This window comes from Lutra lutra, chromosome 6 (genome assembly GCF_902655055.1).
Source record: "Lutra lutra chromosome 6, mLutLut1.2, whole genome shotgun sequence".
NCBI lineage: Eukaryota > Metazoa > Chordata > Mammalia > Carnivora > Mustelidae > Lutra > Lutra lutra.
The window spans coordinates 147,923,726-147,944,648 of NC_062283.1; the positions used below are offsets into that span (position 1 = coordinate 147,923,726).

Below are 20,923 nucleotides of genomic sequence, written 5' to 3' on the forward strand. Positions count from 1 at the left end.
TAAAAGAATATTATCAAATGATTCAACAATTTTTTAAAGAGAGGTGACTTCATAGCCGTCAGCCAGAAGTCAAAGAGTTCTGGCTGGCTCTTCATCATCAAAGCGATTACACCGGCATCAGAAACCCATACAACATGCAGCTTTTATAAATAATAACTCAGGCAGAAGTATCACTCACTAAAGCTGTGTCTTTACATACTTTGTGGCACGAAAGGAATTGCACACAAGCAGCTACAATCTGTGAAGGTTGGCAAATCATACTTGCCTAAGCCATCACTCTTGATTACAATGTTTGCCTTCATCTGTCAGCAGGTTAGTGAAGTGTCTTCTCTTTGAAAGGTAGGACATCATGAAGATGTGCACACATCTTTTTCTTGAAGTTACGTAAGGGTAGGTCCTTTTAGACCCATATAAACTTCCATCATTAGAGTCACATAAACATCAGCAGCACCCAGTTTCCAGCATGTTCTGTGTAACGATTCTGGTCCGAAAACACATGTCCAGGGGATCAGTTCTGAATTTGAGTGTGCCCTCCTCTTGGTCATTGAAAGAGAAGCTCTGTCTCCATTACTAAGCTCAACAGTAACCTGTTCTTAAAGTACTCTCGTCCGTCACGTGTTGGCAGCACCCCGCTGAGGTCCTCTGTGGTCACTTGTGTGATCAGTCCCCAGCCAGTCTGCTCCTTCAAAACACTGTATGGAGCTAAAGGGTCCTCTGAGCAAATTCCAATAGGGAAAAAAATAAAGAAGAAAAGAAAAAGGAAAAAAAGAAAAAGAAACAACATCTTTTTTTTTTTTTTTTGCCTTATTTAAATTTCCTTGCTGTCCAAGTGCTTCCCAAAGACTATAAACACAGATAATGAAAACTCAAAGATTAATCCTATTTTCTGACGGAATATTCTAAAAGTCCCTAACAGAATTAACAGAATTAACATTGCCTAACAGAATACGAGAAAAAAAGGTCTACACAATTCATAGCTGGAAAGTGATGACAATGTTGAATTTTAGGAAAATAGCCATAAGAGGTTTTATTGCCAATGTCGTTCTTCATTATCCTAATACACTTGCTATGCTAACTTGTCCTACATACATGCTGGAAGTGGTCAACACTTAAAACTAAATGTTAATTAATTAATCAACTGCAGTGAAATAAAACCCCAACTCCAAAGCCACACTAAGAACAAAGGCCATCTTGGGAGAAGTCTCTGATACATGACATGGGAGCAGGGCTGTGTTTTTCTGGTTTCAGTCAGGTGTCTCTGAATCTGTAAACTTGGACTGATTTCAGAGCCCAGACTCAACACTAGGGCATCTGATCACGTGAGCTGGAAAGAGACGGGACAACAAAAACAGCTAACGGTCATTAACGTTTAGTTTATGCCAAGCCCGGTTCGAAGCACTGGTCACAAACTAGCAGGCACGAATGACATGGCATCGGTGATGCCATCATTCATGCATCATAGATGCGGAAACTGAGGTGTCGCGCCTTAAGGACATCAGTGCTTCTCATACCTGACTGTGCACTGTTTGAGGATGTTTTTTAAAAAACAGTGTTTCTGATTCAGTAGGTGTGGGCTGCAGCCAAAGACTCTGCATATCTGACAAAGTCCTGAGCAACGATGACACGGGTGCTCAACAGACCACCCTTAGAGCAGCAGAAAGTAAACTGGTGAAGGTCACCGAAGTGGTAAGAAGCAGAGCTGGGATGTGGCTCAGTCAGCCCGGCTCCAGAGCTCATCGCCACTACACTCAGCATCTGTGTCACAGACACGTCACACACTGGGGTAGGACACGCCCTAGGACCAGAACAAACTCCTATCACCTCTTTCTACAGCACTCTCCAGCAAGCATTGGCAAACATTTATTAAGTGCCTACTGTATAATGAGCACTGTGGCAAACACTTGGAATATACAAAAACATGTTGCCTGGCTCAAGGGATTTTTTATTTAATCCACTAGACAAACAACTGGACATTTGATTCCCTTCTAATTACAATTCCATTGATGGAATATTTTAGTTAGTTTAATTATCATACACAGAGAAGACAGAGCATCAACTTTCCAAGAATCAGAGGGCTTTTTACACACCTCGGACACCAAAGGGAGTCAGTATAATTCCATTTCTGGGGATTGAGGAAGAAATTCTTAGATATTATAGAGCTCTTCAGGGGCATCATTTGAATAATTAATTAAGAGCAATAGATTTAGAAGGGGCAGGAGTTTGGGCTTGACTCTATGGAATTATCCAGAAAAATCATTTTAAAAACAAAGTCCTGGCAGGGTTTGGGGGGGTTTGTGGTTTTTTGTTGTTGTTGTTGTTTTTTTGGCTTTGTTTTTGTTTTTGTTTTTAACTTATCATAAGGGTTTCAATTTGTTTTATAAAATGGGTATTTTGCTCATTCCTATTTTCATTACATAGGTGGAACAAAGATTCTTGAATTATGTGTAAATTTCTTGGAAGCTACAGTTCACATAAAATAACACTTTCAATAAAACATTCACAAAATTTCCATTAGTCTTTATTTATTCAGAACAAATTTAGAAAGTTTTAAAAGAGTTTATTATAGGCAGCCAATTTTACCACTTAATTTGTAATTTTTCTCTTTATCTTCCTTCTAACAAATCAAGAAAATGGAATCCGCAGCTTGCCAGCGTTTTTGGCACAGTCTGCATTAATTAGAAAGCTCCAGCGAGTCCCAAGACGGACCTCACCAGCTATAAATATCCTGCCTCAGCTCCCACTCTCCTGTCAAGTGCAAATCTTCCCATCTTGGCACATGTCCAGCGTCCTCTGAAAGACCTCAGAGCCCAACGAGTGAAAACTGGAGATGCTTTACTTTGTGGGCAGTGGGTGCCCCAGAGACAGATGCCCATAGTAGGGCCTGCAGAGCACAGAGTCCCGCCAGTCTCATGTGCTCCAAGTGTGGCTTCTCCCTTCCCCTCTTAATCCCAATATTACTACTCTGCATAGGTGACTTCAGCAGAGTGAAAACATCCGAGGGCCCCAGAGTCCCACTGTCATTTCCCACCACTACCCCTACAGTTCTTTTTTTTTTTTTTAAAGATTTTATTTATTTATTTGACAGACAGAGATCACAAGTAGGCAGAGAGGCAGGCAGAGAGAGAGGAGGAAGCAGGCTCCCCGCTGAGCAGAGAGCCCGATGCGGGGCTCGATCCCAGGACTCTGGGATCATGACCTGAGCCGAAGGCAGAGGCTTTAACCCGCTGAGCCACCCAGGCGCCCCCCTACAGTTCATTTTTAACTGCGTGTATTTGATGACAGACGATCACAAACCACAAAACACTTCTCACAGAGTCCTGTGTGCCAGAAGAGGCTGGACCAAAAGCATGGGGTAGAAAGGCTAGCCTTGGTTTGTCTTCCCGTTTCCAGCAGGGAGCCCGCTGTCCACGCGGCCAGCAAGTCATGGATGAAGGAAGTGCTCTGCTTAAGCACACGGATTCTGGGCTTTGCTCCCTGTGTTCTCTGTCACACAGAGAAGGACACACTGGCTCTCCTTCCAGCTCTACCTGCCCACATCACTCTTCTTCTTTGCCAAGTATTTAAGGAAGAAAATGCAAGATGTGGGAACAGTTTCTTAAACATCAGAAAACAGGAGAGATGTGACAAAAAGTTACCATGGCCATTTTGGTCCATGAACATTTTTTGGTGTCTGGAGCTCGACCACAGGACCCGTCTCCCTCAACCACCATTCTAATGTCATCAGACCTCCAAACCTGTCATAGAATCCAGCCTGAACATCACTTCAAATTCAGGCACTTCTGAGTGTGACCGATGCCTCACCACCTCCTCCAAACCCCCAGCCCCTGCCAACCACAGACAAGTCCTTTGTGTCTCTCAAAGGCCATCGAAGATGCCTATCTTAACCTCTTCATCCTCTGAAGCCTGTACTGCTTTGCTTTGCCGTATTTTTACCACTCATTCCATCACAACTGCATCTGTACATCTTCTAAACTGTGAGCTACTTGAGGGTCTGGGTCTTCTTAGCCTCTGTATTACCTGTTGCCAGTGTATTATTCATAAGAAATTCTCTGACGTTCCAGCCCATGCTATAAAATGGATGGGCCCTGAAGACATTATGCTGTGAAATAAGCCAGTCACAAAAAGATAACTACAGTATGGTTTCACTCATATGAGCTTTCTGGAGTCATCAAATTCCTAAGAAATAAAAAGTAGAATGCTCACTGCCAGGGGTTGGGGGGAGGAGGGAGTGGAGAGTGGTTTCAAGGTCATGTACCATTTTGGTTTGGCAATATAGAAAAGTTCAGTTGTGCAACAATGTGACTATCCTTAACTCTACCGAACTGTACACTTAGAAATAACTAAGATGGCTCCCATTGTGTGTCTTTTACCACAGTGATAACAGTAAAAAAGTACTCAGAAGGTAGACTGATGAGAACTGCAGGAACTAATCACTTGATGGCTTATACTGCTCTGTGTGGACGGCTTAGTTACCTCTAACCGTCCCTTTACCAACTTGTGGCTTCCTTGGGGTTAGAACTGTCGCCTGTGCTCTGCACATCCACAGCACACTGTGCCCCGCTGTCCCTGTGCAATTACTCACCATTTCACCCACCATGTGTGAGAAACAAGGTGAAGAGTTGTAAGGGCTCCATTTTGTATGTTGAGGAAAACTTCCGGCCGTAGAACAGTATGTCCGCCACCAGCCATGTTCCCGGTCATGCAAGTTCAGAGTATATGAGACTCCCCTGCACTTGAGAAGCGCGCCTGCAGCGGGACAGTGAAGCCAAAACGGGACAAGCGATCCCGCCGCAGTATATGGAGAGCACCATCAACAGGAAGGGGCGACTCGTCCTGTTTCCCAAATAGTGGTCAGAATTCTCGGAAAGGAACACAGGACTACTTCCCCTCCCCTCAAAAATCCACCCCGAGATATGTCACGCTGGCAAAATATCACTTTCACTTATAATATTGAAAGAGTGTATTATTGCAAAAATGTCTATGCCGGAGGGAAAAAATAAGTTCTTGGCAAAATCACTGTATTTGTAATAATTTCCTGTGATAGCAAACTTTAAGTTGCTCTCGTGTGACTGCCAAAATTTTGTTGTTTCAGGGAAGGTTTACACAAGGGGCGCTCCTAAAGCTATCCACTACACCAAGAAATTCACATCCTCTGGCTCCAAGTCATTAGCATGTCTGATACACATTTTCAAGTACTTGAGATTTGATTTGGGATAAAAAGAGAATTAAGTATGAAGTTTATCACTTTACTTCATTAGTAGGCCTCCATGACTGATTTGTATCTGGCAGGTGTTAACTAATTTCCAATCCCGTAAATAATTTTCATCTTGTACTACACTGAACCACTGGCCAAAAAAAAAAAAAAAAAAAAAAAAAAAAGTTGATAAGAACACATTCTCTAATAATCATGGTCTATCTACAGGTGTATCCAAGACTCAGGTCTTAACATCAATTTCATTTAATTTTTTAACACATTTTATTTCTTAGAGTACTTTTAGGTTGACAGCAAAACTGAGCAAAAAGTACAAAGTTCCCATAGAACCCCCCCCTTCCCCAACACACACACAGCTTGCTCTGTTACCAACGCTCCACACAGAGAAGTGCATTTGACGTAACAGTGACCCTACACTGACAAAGCGTTACCACTCTGAGTCTGTAGTTCATATTAGGGTTCAATGTTGGTGTTGTATCTTCGGTAGGTTTGGTAAATGTGTAAGGACATGCAGCCATTATGACAGTATTAACAGAATAGCTTCTCTGTCCCCAAAAATTCCTGTGTTCTGACTACGCATCTTTCCATCTCCCCAATCTCTGGCAACCACTGATCTTCTACTGTACCCACAGTTTCCTTTTTTCCAGAATATCATATAATTCAAATCATATAGTATGTAGGCTTCTCAGAATGCCTTCCTTCACTCAGGATTATGCACTTAAATTTCCCCATGACTTTTCATGGCTGGATAGCTCGTTTCTTTTTAGCACTGAACATTAGTAGTTAACATTAGTAGTTCATTGTCCAGATGGACCACAATTTTTCTGTTCACCTATGGAAGGATCATAGCTGCTTCCACGGTTTAGCAAGTATAAATAAAGATGCTGTAACATCTGTATGTGGTTCATTGTGTAGACATACATTTTGGAGGGGTGTGGGGGGATGGGTGAGCCTGGTGATGGGCATTAGAGAGGGCACATATTGGAAGTAGCAGGCTGAGACTACTTCGGGTAGCGGGAGATCAGCTAAATAGCTTATCTAAAGATTGCAAACACCTACAAATCCAACGGGAGATCGAAGAGAAGAAGAATAGCAATTCTAGAAACAGAAAATCAACCACTTTCTGCAAGGTAGGACTGGCGGAGCAGTGAATCCAAAGCGACGGGAACACAGACCACGGGGGGAGGGGCCGGCTCCCAGCGAGCGGCGGAGCAACGGAGCAAAATCAGGACTTTTAAAAGTCTGTTCCGCTGAGGGACATCACTCCAGAGGCTTAACTGGGGTGAAGCCCAGGCGGGGTCAGCGCGGCCTCAGGTCCCGCAGGGTCGCAGAAGGATCGGGGGTGTCTGAGTGTCGCAGAGCTCACCGGTAATAGAACGGGGAAGCCGGCTACAGAGACAGAGCCGAGGAGTGACTCTCAGCTCGGGGTTGCCTTGAACCGGTCGCAGGCTCGGTCAGCTCGGAGCGCGGCCGGAGGCCAAGGTGACGGGAGTCATTGGGCGCTGTTCTCTGAGGGCGCACTGAGGAGTGGGGCCCCGGGCACTTGGCTCCTCCGGGCCGGAGACCGGGAGGCCGCCATCTTCACTCCCGCCCTCTGGACTCTACGGAAAGCGCTCAGGGAACAAAAGCTCCCGAAAGCAAACCCGAGCGGATTACTCAGCGCGGCCCCGGGTAAGGGCGGTGCAACTCGGCCTGGGGCAAAGACTCTTGAGAATCACTACAACAGGCCCCTCCCCCAGAAGATCAACGGGAAAGCCAGCCAGGACCAAGTTCACCTACCAAGGAGTGCAGTTTCAATACCAAGGAGAGCGGCGGAATTCCAGAGGAGAAGAAAGCAAAGCACGGAACTCATGGCTTTCTCCACATGCATTTTTAGCCTTGCAGTTAATTTAAATTTTTTTCTTTTTCAATTTTTTTTTCTTTTTCTCTTCTTCTGCTAAATTTTTTTAACTTTTACCGTTTTCTTTTTTAACATTTTTAAAATAGTTTATCTAATATATATATATATATTTTTCCTCTTTTTATATTTTTTCTTTATCGGCTTTCTTTTTTTAATAGTTTCTTTTTTTTTTTTCTTTCTGAACCCCTTTTTATCCCCTTTCTCCCCCCTCACAATTTGGGATCTCTTCTGATTTGGCTAAAGCATATTTTCCTGGGGTTGTTGCCACCCTTTTAGTATTTTACTTGCTCCTTCATAAACTCTTATCTGGACAAAATGACAAGGCGGAAAAATTCACAACAAAAAAAAGAACAAGAGGCAGTACCAAAGGCTAAGGACCTAATCAATACAGACATTGGTAATATGTCAGATATAGAGTTCAGAATGACAATTCTCAAGGTTCTAGCCGGGCTTGAAAAAGGCATGGAAGATATTAAAGCAACCCTCTCGGGAGATATAAAAGCCCTTTCTGGAGAAATAAAAGAACTAAAATCGAACCAAGTTGAAATAAAAAAAGCTATTAATGAGGTGAAATCAAAAATGGAGGCTCTCACTGCTAGGATAAATGAGGCAGAAGAAAGAATTAGCAATATAGAAGACCAAATGACAGAGAATAAAGAAGCTGAGCAAAAGAGGGACAAACAGCTACTGGACCACGAGGGGAGAATTCGAGAGATAAGTGACACCATAAGACGAAACAACATTAGAATAATTGGGATTCCAGAAGAAGAGGAAACAGAGAAGGGAGCAGAAGGTATATTGGAGAGAATTATTGGAGAGAATTTCCCCAATATGGCAAAGGGAACAAGCATCAAAATTCAGGAGGTTCAGAGAACCCCCCTCAAAATCAATAAGAATAGGTCCACACCCCGTCACCTAATAGTAAAATTTACAAGTCTTAGTGACAAAGAAAAGATCCTGAAAGCAGCCCGGGAAAAGAAGTCTGTAACGTACAATGGTAAAAATATTAGATTGGCAGCAGACTTATCCACAGAGACCTGGCAGGCCAGAAAGAGCTGGCATGATATATTCAGAGCACTAAATGAGAAAAACATGCAGCCAAGAATACTATATCCAGCTAGGCTATCATTGAAAATAGAAGGAGAGATTAAAAGCTTCCAGGACAAACAAAAACTGAAAGAATTTGCAAATACCAAACCAGCTCTACAGGAAATATTGAAAGGGGTCCTCTAAGCAAAGAGAAACCCTCAAAGTAGTAGATCAGAAAGAAACAGAGACAATATACAATAACAGTCACCTTACAGGCAATACAATGGCACTAAATTCATATCTCTCAATACTTACCCTGAATGTTAATGGGCTAAATGCCCCAATCAAAAGACACCAGGTATCAGAATGGATAAAAAAACAAAACCCATCTATATGTTGCCTACAAGAAACTCATCTTAAACCTGAAGACACCTCCAGGTTTAAAGTGAGGGGGTGGAAAAGAATTTACCATGCTAATGGACATCAGAAGAAAGCAGGAGTGGCAATCCTTATAGCAGATCAATTAGATTTTAAGCCAAAGACTATAATAAGATGTGAGGAAGGACACTGTATCATACTCAAAGGAACTGTCCAACAAGAAGATCTAACAATTTTAAATACCTATGCCCCTAACTTGGGAGCAGCCAACTATATAAACCAATTAATAACAAAATCAAAGAAACACATCGACAAGAATACAATCATAGTAGGGGATTTTAACACTCCCCTCACTGAAATGGACAGATCATCCAAGCAAAAGAACAACAAGGAAATCAAGGCCTTAAATGACACACTGGACCAGATGGACATCACAGATATATTCAGAATATTTCATCCCAAAGCAACAGAATACACATTCTTCTCCAGTGCACATGGAACATTCTCCAAAATAGATCACATTCTTGGTCCTAAATCAAGTCTCAACCGGTATCAAAAGATTGGGATCATTCCCTGCATATTTTCAGACCACAATGCTCTAAAGCTAGAACTCAATCACAAGAGGAAATTTGGAAAGAACCCAAATACATGGAGACTAAACAGCATCCTTCTAAAGAATGAATGGGTCAACCAGGAAATTAAAGAAGAATTGAAAAAATTTATGGAAACAAATGATAATGAAAACACAACGGTTCAGAATCTGTGGGACACAACAAAGGCAGTCCTGAGAGGAAAATATATAGCGGTACAAGCCTTTCTCAAGAAACAAGAAAGGTCTCAGGTACACAACCTAACCCTACACCTAAAGGAGCTGGAGAAAGAACAAGAAAGAAACCCTAAACCCAGCAGGAGAAGAGAAATCATAAAGATTAGAGCAGAAATCAATGAAATAGAAACCAAAAAAACAATAGAACAAATCAACGAAACTAGGAGCTGGTTCTTTGAAAGAATTAATAAGATTGATAAACCCCTGGCCAGACTTATCAAAAAGGAAAGAGAAAGGACCCAAATAAATAAAATCATGAATGAAAGAGGAGAGATCACAACGAACACCAAAGAAATACAGACAATTATAAGAACATACTATGAGCAACTCTACGCCAACAAATTTGACAATCTGGAAGAAATGGATGCATTCCTAGAGACATATAAACTACCACAACTGAACCAGGAAGAAATAGAAAGCCTCAACAGACCCATAACCAGTAAGGAGATTGAAACAGTCATCAAAAATCTCCAAACAAACAAAAGCCCAGGGCCAGACGGCTTCCCAGGGGAATTCTACCAAACATTTAAAGAAGAACTAATTCCTATTCTCCTGAAACTGTTCCAAAAAATAGAAATAGAAGGAAAACTTCCAAACTCATTTTATGAGGCCAGCATCACCTTGATCCCAAAACCAGACAAGGATCCCAACAAAAAAGAGAACTACAGACCAATATCCTTGATGAACACAGATGCAAAAATTCTCGCCAAAATACTAGCCAATAGGATTCAACAGTACATTAAAAGGATGATTCACCACGACCAAGTCGGATTTATTCCAGGGCTGCAAGGTTGGTTCAACATCCACAAATCAATCAATGTGATACAACACATTAATAAAAGAAAGAACAAGAACCATTTGATACTCTCCATAGATGCTGAAAAAGCATTTGACAAAGTACAGCATCCCTTCCTGATCAAAACTCTTCAAAGTGTAGGGATAGACGGCACATACCTCAATATTATCAAAGCCATCTATGAAAAACCCACCGCAAATATCATTCTCAATGGAGAAAAACTGAAAGCTTTTCCGCTAAGGTCAGGAACACGGCAGGGATGTCCGTTATCACCACTGCTATTCAACATAGTACTAGAAGTCCTAGCCTCAGCAATCAGACAACAAAAGGAAATTAAAGGCATCCAAATCGGCAAAGAAGAAGTCAAACTATCACTCTACGCAGGTGATATGATACTCTATGTGGAAAACCCAAAAGACTCCACTCCAAAACTGCTAGAACTTGTACAGGAATTCAGTAAAGTGTCAGGATATAAAATCAATGCACAGAAATCAGTTGCACTTCTCTACACCAACAACAAGACAGAAGAAAGAGAAATTAAGGAGTCCATCCCATTTACAATTGCACCCAAAACCATAAGATACCTAGGAATAAACCTAACCGAAGAGACTAAGAATCTATACTCAGAAAACTATAAAGTACTCATGAAAGAAATTGAGGAAGACACAAAGAAATGGAAAAATGTTCCATGCTCCTGGATTGGAAAAATAAATATTGTGAAAATGTCTATGCTACCTAAAGCAATCTACACATTTAATGCAATTCCTATCAAAGTACCATCCATTTTTTTCAAAGAAATGGAACAAATAATCCTAAAATTTATATGGAACCAGAAAAGACCTCGAATAGCCAAAGGAATATTGAAAAAGAAAGCCAAAGTTGGTGGCATCACAATTCTGGACTTCAAGCTCTATTACAAGGCTGTCATCATCAAGACAGCATGGTACTGGCACAAAAACAGACACACAGATCAATGGAACAGAATAGAGAGCCCAGAAATGGACCCTCAACTCTATGGTCAACTCATCTTCGACAAAGCAGGAAAGAATGTCCAATGGAACAAAGACAGCCTCTTCAATAAATGGTGTTGGGAAAATTGGACAGCCACATGCAGAAAAATGAAATTGGATCATTTCCTTACACCACACACGAAAATAGACTCAAAATGGATGAAGGATCTCAATGTGAGAAAGGAATCCATCAAAATCCTCGAGGAGAACACAGGCAGCAACCTCTTCGACATCAGCCGCAGCAACATCTTCCTAGGAACATCACCAAAGGCAAGGGAAGCAAGGGAAAAAATGAACTTTTGGGATTTTATCAAGATCAAAAGCTTTTGCACAGCAAAGGAAACAGTTAACAAAACCAAAAGACAACTGACAGAATGGGAAAAGATATTTGCAAACGACATATCAGATAAAGGGCTAGTGTCCAAAATCTATAAAGAACTTAGCAAACTCAACACCCAAAGAACAAATAATCCAATCAAGAAATGGGCAGAGGACATGAACAGACATTTCTGCAAAGAAGACATCCAGATGGCCAACAGACACATGAAAAAGTGCTCCATATCACTCGGCATCAGGGAAATACAAATCAAAACCACCATGAGATATCACCTCACACCAGTCAGAATGGCTAAAATAAACAAGTCAGGAAATGACAGATGCTGGCGAGGATGCGGAGAAAGGGGAACCCTCCTACACTGTTGGTGGGAATGCAAGCTGGTGCAACCACTCTGGAAAACAGCATGGAGGTTCCTCAAAATGTTGAAAATAGAACTACCCTATGACCCTGCAATTGCACTGCTGGGTATTTACCCTAAAGATACAAACGTAGTGATCCGAAGGGGCACGTGCACCCGAATGTTTCTAGCAGCAATGTCTACAATAGCCAAACTATGGAAAGAACCTAGATGTCCATCAACAGACGAATGGATAAAGAAGATGTGGTATATATACACAATGGAATACTATGCAGCCATCAAAAGAAATGAAATCTTGCCATTTGCGACGACGTGGATGGAACTAGAGGGTATCATGCTTAGCGAAATAAGTCAATCGGAGAAAGACAACTATCATATGATCTCCCTGATATGAGGGAGAGGAGATGCAACATGGGGGGGTTGAGGGGGTAGGAGAAGAATAAATGAAACAAGATGGGATTGGGAGAGAGACAAACCATAAGTAACTCTTAATCTCACAAAACAAACTGAGGGTTGATGGGGGGAGGGGGTTGGGAGAGGGGGGTGGGGTTATGGATATTGGGGAGGGTATGTGCTATGGTGAGTGCTGTGAAGTGTGTAAACCTGGCGATTCGCAGACCTGTACCTCTGGGGATAAAAATATATTTGTATAAAGCTGTAAAAAAAAAAAAAAAAGAAAAAAAGAAAAAAGAAAGGATGAATACCCAAGTTTTGTAGCAACATGGACGGGACTGGAAGAGATTATGCTGAGTGAAATAAGTCAAGCAGAGAGAGTCAATTATCATATGGTTTCACTTATTTGTGGAGCATAACAAATAGCATGGAGGACAAGGGGAGATGGAGAGGAGAAGGGAGTTGAGGGAAATTGGAAGGGGAGGTGAACCATGAGAGACTATGGACTCTGAAAAACGATCTGAGAATTTTGAAGGGGTGGGGGGTGGGAGGTTGGGGGCACCAGGTGGTGGGTATTGTAGAGGGCACGGATTGCATGGAGCACTGGGTGTGGTGCAAAAATAATGAATACTGTTATGCTGAAAAAAAAAATGAAAAATAAAAAAAAAAAATGAAAAATGAAAAAAAAAAAAAAAAGAGGGCACATATTGCATGGAGCACTGGGTGTTATACGCAAAGAATGAATCATGGAACACTACACCAAAACCTAATGATGTCCTGTATGGTGACTACCATAGCATAGTTTAAAAAACAAAATGAAATAAGATAAAATAAAATGTAAAAAAATAATAATAATAAAGTTCAATAAAGATTTTAAATTGCCTCAATAAAAAAATTTAAAAAACAATCCTTGGTAAAATCTTGCCTTGTCTGGATCAGTTCCTCAAATAGTCTGATGCTATTTCCTATCTCTAATGAGGATAATAACATTGTCCACCTGATACGGCTACTACAGAACTAAACAAGACATTTATGGAAGCAGTGCTGAGTGCCATACCAGTTTCACAGCAAGCACTCATAGATGTTGACCACTAGTTCTAGATGTTACAGGCATTAGAGTTATCTATGATTCACAAGCAGCCGATTCAAAAGCAGCTGACTTAGCCAGTTCCCTAAGTCGGGTCACTCTACTGTCTTGCTCAAAAGTCTTCCAGTGGCTCTCTTCTCACCAGGGTCACACTTGAGGTCTACAACACCCTATGCAAATTACCATCTTTTTTTTTTTTTAATTTACTTATATTCAATTAACCAGTATATAGTACATCACCATTTCAGATGCAGTGTTCAAAGATTCATCAGTTGCGTATAACACCCAGTGCTCCCATCTTGACCCCCTTATGATTTCCCTTCTTCCTACTGTTTCACACCGCATCCCTGCCCAGCCAGGCTGGCCTCCTTGCATTCGAAGCATGTCCTGCTTTGGATTCATACCTGGCTTTCCCTCTGCCTGAAATCCCTGAGTGGATGCTCTCCTGAAATATCACTTTATCAGAAAGGCTTTCTTAGCACCTTACACAAAAGAGCACCCCTTCTAACACACTCTATTCCCTTTATTCTGCTTAATTTTTAAACAGAGGACACATAATCACTAGTTATCTGTTTCTTTGCTTATTAGCTGCTCCCCAAGTAGAATGAGATCCATTCAGGTAGACATTTTTTCTGGGTTTATTTTCTGCTCTATCCCAGCACCTAGGATTACGTCTGGCACTGACTGGGGATTCACTGGCCTTTTGTTTACGTAGTTGATTAACTGTATGACAAATATTAGAAAATACTCCCTCCTTTTTTTTCTAGGCCCAATAACTTCATATAATCTGATTGTCAGGAGGTGAATAACACCTCATTAAAGAAACAAAGACATAACATGATAACTTAGTTCATGCCTAGGTTCCCTGGAGCTCAGGAGTAGCTTACTCAATGTTCTTATTCAAATGTTTATAAAATAAATACAATAAAATAAATACAATACTTTAAACAATATAATTTCTTATTATTTAGGACTGTGCTATTCAAAGCATGGCTGCGGGAACCACACTTGCAGCATGACCTGGGAGTGGAAAGAAATGCAGAAACTCAGTCTTTGCCCCAGGCTGACTGAGCTGAGCCCAACCCTCACAGGACTCTGATGCACTTTATAGTTTGAGAATCACTGCTCTAAGGGTTACTTAAATGACCCATTTGAGTTCTTTGACTTCCCCTTATAAATATATAAAGATATACAACATGTCCTAGACTCTAAGTAAAAATCAAATTGAATTGGTTTTTAATGTAGATCATGGAACTGTCCATCACGTTAATCACTTATCTTTTGCCATCTATAAATATCCCAAGGGACACCTTCCCGGGTTCAGAAGTTCTCATTTTTTCAGCTATTTGTGTGGCTACCACCTAGCTATTCACTGTTTAGAGCCTCCTGAGTTCAGCACCTAAATTCCTCCTTGTCGAATTTGAACACCCTAGAAACAAGAAGAAATAGGTTTAACTTTTTTCAATTTCTTTCTTTGAGGCACAGCTTTTCAAACATTTTGTAACCAGGGATATCCTTCTCCCAAAGTGAAACGTGTTGTAGATGGGCCATATGGAAAATTGCTAATATGAGACCGCTCTGGCTGCCATGGGTTGACTTGGTTTGTCCACCTCTCTTGCCCTGACCTGCCTCCTTCCTCCCACCTCATTGAGGACAGTAGGTGGGACCCACAGTTGTAAGGTTGGCAAATCCCTGCTGTAGGGCATGGTTTCTCAGAGGGCGGTCAGCACCAGGATTTCTAGGCCTCTACCCCCAGCCACCTGAATTAATAAGCATGGAATGAGCATCCACAGATGGTTCTTCTGTACACTGGAGTGAATTACTGTTCTAGAAACTCTGAACAGTCATTTCTAGTAAAGAAAAATAATCACAAAGGGCGCACTGTCCACAGTCATTTCAAATAATCCCTATCAAGCTACTGCATTCATTCGAACACTGAAATTGCCAAGATATTTGAAGAGGTGAAGTCAAATAATTTTAAATAAAACACTGGTTCTAAAAGTTCAATACGTGGAAATTATGATGAATGGCCTACTAGATTTACAATTTTAAGTAATTTAGTAAACACTTATCATCACTTTTCTGGGATATTTGGGGGGCAACTATAATAAACTGGACAGCTATCCTGTCCTCAGTGAGAAGAAGTATATGCAGAGGAACTGAAATACATAATTGAAAGTAGTAGAAGATATAAGGAGATGATTCTTCCCAGGCTGAAAGATGAAGGGAAGACTGAGTTAAGTCTTCAAGTTGACCTAATTCATTTCTCCTTTCCCTTTCTTTTCCATACTCTACATAATTAGTGCATCCTCTCACATAGCAAGCAGGGTCCCAGGAGAGCTCAATCGTGGCCTGGGGGGGTGGGGAACGGCAGAAGCACATAAGGATGTCTGCCAGCCACCTGGTATATCAGCAAGTGGTACCATGGCCAGTGCCCAGCCCTGCAAAATACACATAGCAAACAGTCAGTGGGTTAATGAGAAGTGATGATCAGAGAGAGGTCAGATGTAACTCACCGAGATCATGTGAGAACCAAAGTCTCCCCATGGGGCGTATAGAAATCTGAGGGCACCAGCTATGGTGATGGTGTCATTTATAGGAGTTTATGTAAACTCTTGTTTGGATTGAAAGAATTATATGTTTCCATTAAAAATATGAAATGAATATCAAACATCAGGATTTTGTAAGAGCCTACTAGTATCTCTTTCAATTTCTAGAGTGAAAGAACATTTCTTAACTAAAATTTTTATGGTTTAGAGAGACAATCAACTGAAGATGACAATAATTCCAAAATTATTCATCATAAAATAAAATTGAAGATGACTAACGGCAATTTTATAATAAAATAAAACAGTACGATTTGTCTTTAGTCTTCAGGTAAATACCACTGACAAAGATGGCAGAGTCAGATACATCAAAAAACTGAATAAAATGTATGGATAAATACAAAGGATAATTATTCTGCTAATATTATTAATGTTCAGATGATAAATATAAAGCTTGCTTTTGCTCTAAACACATGAATTTTTTAACTTTTTTTTTAAGATTTTATTTATTTATTTGACAGAGAGAGATCACAAGTAGAAGAGAGGCAGGCAGAGAGAGAGAGAGGGAAGCAGGCTCCCCGCTGAGCAGAGAGTCCAATGTGGGACTTGATCCCAGGACCCTGAGATCATGACCTGAGCCGAAGGCAGTGGCTTAACCCACTGAGCCACCCAGGTGCCCCGAATTTTTTAACTGTTGAAAAAAATTTAAATCCTCTTGAACTAGCTTGTCATTACAAAAAAAATAATAAATCCAATTTGTTGATCCATAAGTAAATATTTCGATGGTATATAAATATATAACTTAGTTATATTTAATGTAAATTTTAACTCTCAAATATATCCTGTTTAGGCAAAAGATGTTATATGGTTATCCTACCATAAAGAATATATATATATAATTGTTTTGAACTTTATGTTTTGAAATTTTGCATAAACTGTATCTTACTGAACATTCCTTTGTAATTTATAACCCATTATAAGAATAAAACACTGATTACTTAACCATTCTACTATTTAAAGACAGCTATGTCATTTCTATCTTTTCACAAATTTCAATGATTCTTACTGGTCATCCGTTTAAATGTTTCCTCATGTACTCTGAGTTCCAGAATGTGAATATCTGGAATTTCATTGATTATTATGAAGCTGTGAATTAATTATTACGAAGCTCTCTTTGGTGACTGAATCAAATGGCATTCCCATCATCATGTATGAAAGCACTTTCCACCCTAGATCCTAACCAATGCTTGGAATTGTCAGACTTTTAAATATTGGCCCATCAAGTAGGCTGCAGTGATACAACTTTGTATCTAAAACTAATTTCTCTAATCAGTAATGACACCTTGAACATAATTCCAAGTTAACCAATCGTTGTCTTCTCCTAAATGTCATTTTATCTACTATTTTGGTCCCTCTTATTTTGTACCCATCAAACTAATTGATATTATTTTTTATGCCAATGTTCATTTAGACAAATCCACATTTGCCCTTGGGTTTTCTAAGCATCATCTCTCACAGCCCATTGTGTCCCCCTGGGCTCACCCACTCCTCCCCATTGTGAGAACTTGATCAGTTCTTTCAGACTGGGTACAAATACTCTCAGTGTTTGTCTGAAAGTGTCTTTATTTCCCTCTCACTCTTGAGCAGTATTTTTCTTAGGAATGTTGGGTTTAGAACTCTGAGTTAACAGGTATGTCCCTCAGTCATTTGATATTACTTCTATTATTCCTGCCAGGATCCATTCAAATTATTGTTCCATTATAAATAATCTCTTTTCTTCATTTGAGTTTAAATTCTTCTTATTTTCCTTGATCTTTTACTTTCTTTATAAAGTGAATTTATTTTTATTTATCCTGATTAGAACCAATTGTGTGTTGTTTTGTTTTATTTTGTTTTATCTTGCTTGGGACCATGTACTCTCAAATCAGAGGAATTAACAGTCCTGAAAAATTCTCCATATTCTCCTGGAAAATGGTCTCTCTCCTAGTCTGTATTCTCCTATAATGAAACTCCTATCAGAAATATTTTTGGCCATCTCTTCCAAATTCCTAGTCTCTTAAAAGCTTTGTTTTACATTTTAACCTATACCACATTTTGGGCAATTTCCCCATATCTATCTTCCAGTTCATAAATTCTCTCTTTGGCATTGTCAAACTTGCTGTTTTAACCCATCCAATTTTTTTTTTTTTTTTAATTCCACTAGCTAACATTATGTTCTATTTAATAGCTCTTCTTCTATTATACTTGTTTTCTGTTTTAGGTTTCAAATTTTTTATGCTTTAATTAACATAAAATGTATTTGTTTTGTCTTTTGTTTCAAATTGTAATTTTATTTTCTTAAGTCTCAGGGGAACCTAATCTTCCAGTTTATGGTATATACTTACTTCTACTCATGACAGAATATCCTTTTATTTGAACTGTAATGTTTGACCATGTGTGCCCCTTGACTAGGGCATGGTTCCCTCTGGAGGCATGGAGCCCATGCTTCCTGAATGTTCTCTAGGAATGCTTTTATGCACGCTCTGCTTGAAACATCAGATGCACCATAAATCTGAGTCCAATATTTGTATCAACTTCCCATTCTGGATCACATAGGTACTGTTTAGATGGATCTCATTTTTCCCCACATATTGCATTTTTTTCCCTATTTCTCACATTTTTTTTTTCCCAGTTTCCTAAGTGCTCAGTGTATGCAAAGGTCAGAATTCCTCCCCTCCACAACCTCATCAAGACTTCCAGAGTATCAGGTCATGCACTTAAACTCCAAGTTTATCCATTCCTCTATTTTAAAAAAGCTGTGTTATTTCTACATTTCCACTTGTCCTCAGAAGTTGTTTCTTTTTGTAATCTCATCTATGATTTTTTTAAACTTTATTCAATTTTACTTAGTGAAATTAGCAAGGGATATTTCATATAATTTTGGCCTCCATCTTGCTGGTTCCCGAATTCTTGGACTCTGTGAAAGCCGTCACAGCCCAGAACAGCCTATATCCTCACTTATTGTATGTAGGAGAGAAATACGTTTACGCCTTAAAAGTCATTGCTGTTATTTTGTGTTTTCTGCTACACACAGTCAAAAAAAAAATCCTGTTATACCTTTGACTATTTAGATTGGAGAATAAAAGACTAAAGGAGACAAACTAACATTGGCAAAATAACAAAGGGATTGCCATCCTTGCTAAATAAAGGCAGTTTTGAAAAGCACTGTAACATGGAGAGAAGGAAGAACCCTTCACACCGAGGGTGTTATCTGACATTGCAATGCGTTGCCTTAGCACCTGCAAATGACAAAAATTCCCTCTAAAGTTCTCTTTCTGCTTTTTCAAATTTCCCTACATCATCAGAAGCATAATAAACCAAAATGCATTTTAAGAAAATAAGAAATAGAAAAGAAAGGCAAAAGTGGAGAGACATACATGCACCTTAATGACCTATTCTGACCCCAGCTCAATGTGTCACATCCCCAGCACTCCTACTTCCTCAAAATATCTAAATAAATAAAATAAAACACTATTACCCTGGCCTGACATCCAAATTCATTCTTAACCTGAAAGCCCTGTTCCATGGCACTTACTAAATGTATTGACCTCAAATTTTATAGTCCAGTGCCATCCTTCTAATGATGCCTGCTTCTCGGCATCTAGAATTTACGGAGACATGAGTACATCCACACTAAAGCCCTTCCCTGCAGAGGCCTGCCGCACACAGAGCTCTCCTGGTGTAGACAAGGTCTGCACAATTACCTGGCCTTCCGACTGGCAGGGTCCTGGCGTCGTCACTGTTCAGGATCACGGCCAGACCCCCCGAGTGGGACGGGAGGACGGAGCTGCTGAGGTCCACGCGCGTCAAGCTCTCAGGCTCTCTCTCCGAGCCCACCGTGGCGTTTTGTGGGCCTTCCTGTCCAGTGGCCGCCCCTCCTTGGTCTTCCCTCCAGGGTCTCAGCACCACGTGGACGATGCTCTGCTGATCCAGGTCACAGCTCTAGGTGGGAGCAAGGCAGAAGCAGACGAGAGTGTGCAAGCGTTAAAAGGCCAGGTAAGGTTTATCCTGTCCTCAGGCCCAGAGCATGCCCAAGAGCCTCAAATCTGTTTAGACCCAAGGTCGCACACAGTCATGGAACCTGAGGAAAGAGCCACGTGTGGCGGATGGAGTTGGACGTCCTGGCCCGTCAGCATGTGCGCGTCTATGTGGGCTCCATATTCCTGGGGCCACAAACCAAAACGTGGGCATAAATGGACCCTAGCGACAGAAAACTAGAGTAACAGTCAAAGCAGTGCGAGATCAGCGGGTCAGAACTGTACACAGGGCATATATAAGCACGGTAACAAGCAGTATTCTTTTAAAATTGATTCACTGCAGAAGGGATGTGTCATCCCAATCATCAAATATAAATGCCAGCCTCCACCTCCATTTTATTTATTTATTTATTTATTTATTTATTTTTAAAGATTTTATTTATTTATTTGACAGAGAGAGATCACAAGCAGGCAGAGAGGCAGGTAGAGAGAGAGGAGGAAGCAGGCTCCCTGCTGAGCAGAGAGCCCGATGCGGGACTCGATCCCAGGACCCCGAGATCATGACCCGAGCCGAAGGCAGTGGCTTAACCCACTGAGCCACCCAGGCGCCCCTCCACCTCCATTTTAAAAAGCACAGAGAGTTGGTTATGGGCAATGACAGAGCACTTTTCTCCACAGTTTAAAATAAATGTGTTGATGGTGGACGCCACACGCTCTCCTATGTCACCAGCAAACATATCCCCACGGCAATGGGGAAGGAAGCGAGTGGCACACCCAGGCCGGCTCATCCAACGGCACAATTACAATCAGCGAACATTGGCAAAAATGCTGTGTGCCGACGTACTGATGTGTATGAACAGCAGACTGCAAACCTGACTAGAATTAAAGGTCGAAGCCAGATGATTTGCTAGGACTAAAACTAGACTAAACCAAAGCTCAGCCTCAGAGTATCTGCTGGATAGAAAACCACCCGTCTGTCTGTCTGTCTCGGCCCTCCTCTCTCATAGACATGACCTCGTTCTCCCACTAAATCCC

The 20,923-nt window shown here is 40.8% G+C and overlaps 1 protein-coding gene across 6 annotated transcripts in view; it reads right to left on the reverse strand.

Annotated features, from left to right (window-relative positions):
- Positions 1-20,923, reverse strand: part of PRKN (parkin RBR E3 ubiquitin protein ligase) — a 1,375,032-nt gene that overhangs the window by 882,383 nt on the left and 471,726 nt on the right. For all 6 annotated transcript variants that reach the window (XR_007128111.1, XM_047733473.1, XM_047733472.1 and 3 more), the window contains one exon: positions 19,616-19,853. Coding sequence is in view for 5 of the 6 variants with exons in the window: in XM_047733473.1 (XP_047589429.1) it covers positions 19,616-19,853 (238 nt within the window). In the remaining variant the exon portion in view is untranslated. The remainder of the gene's footprint in view (positions 1-19,615; positions 19,854-20,923) is intronic.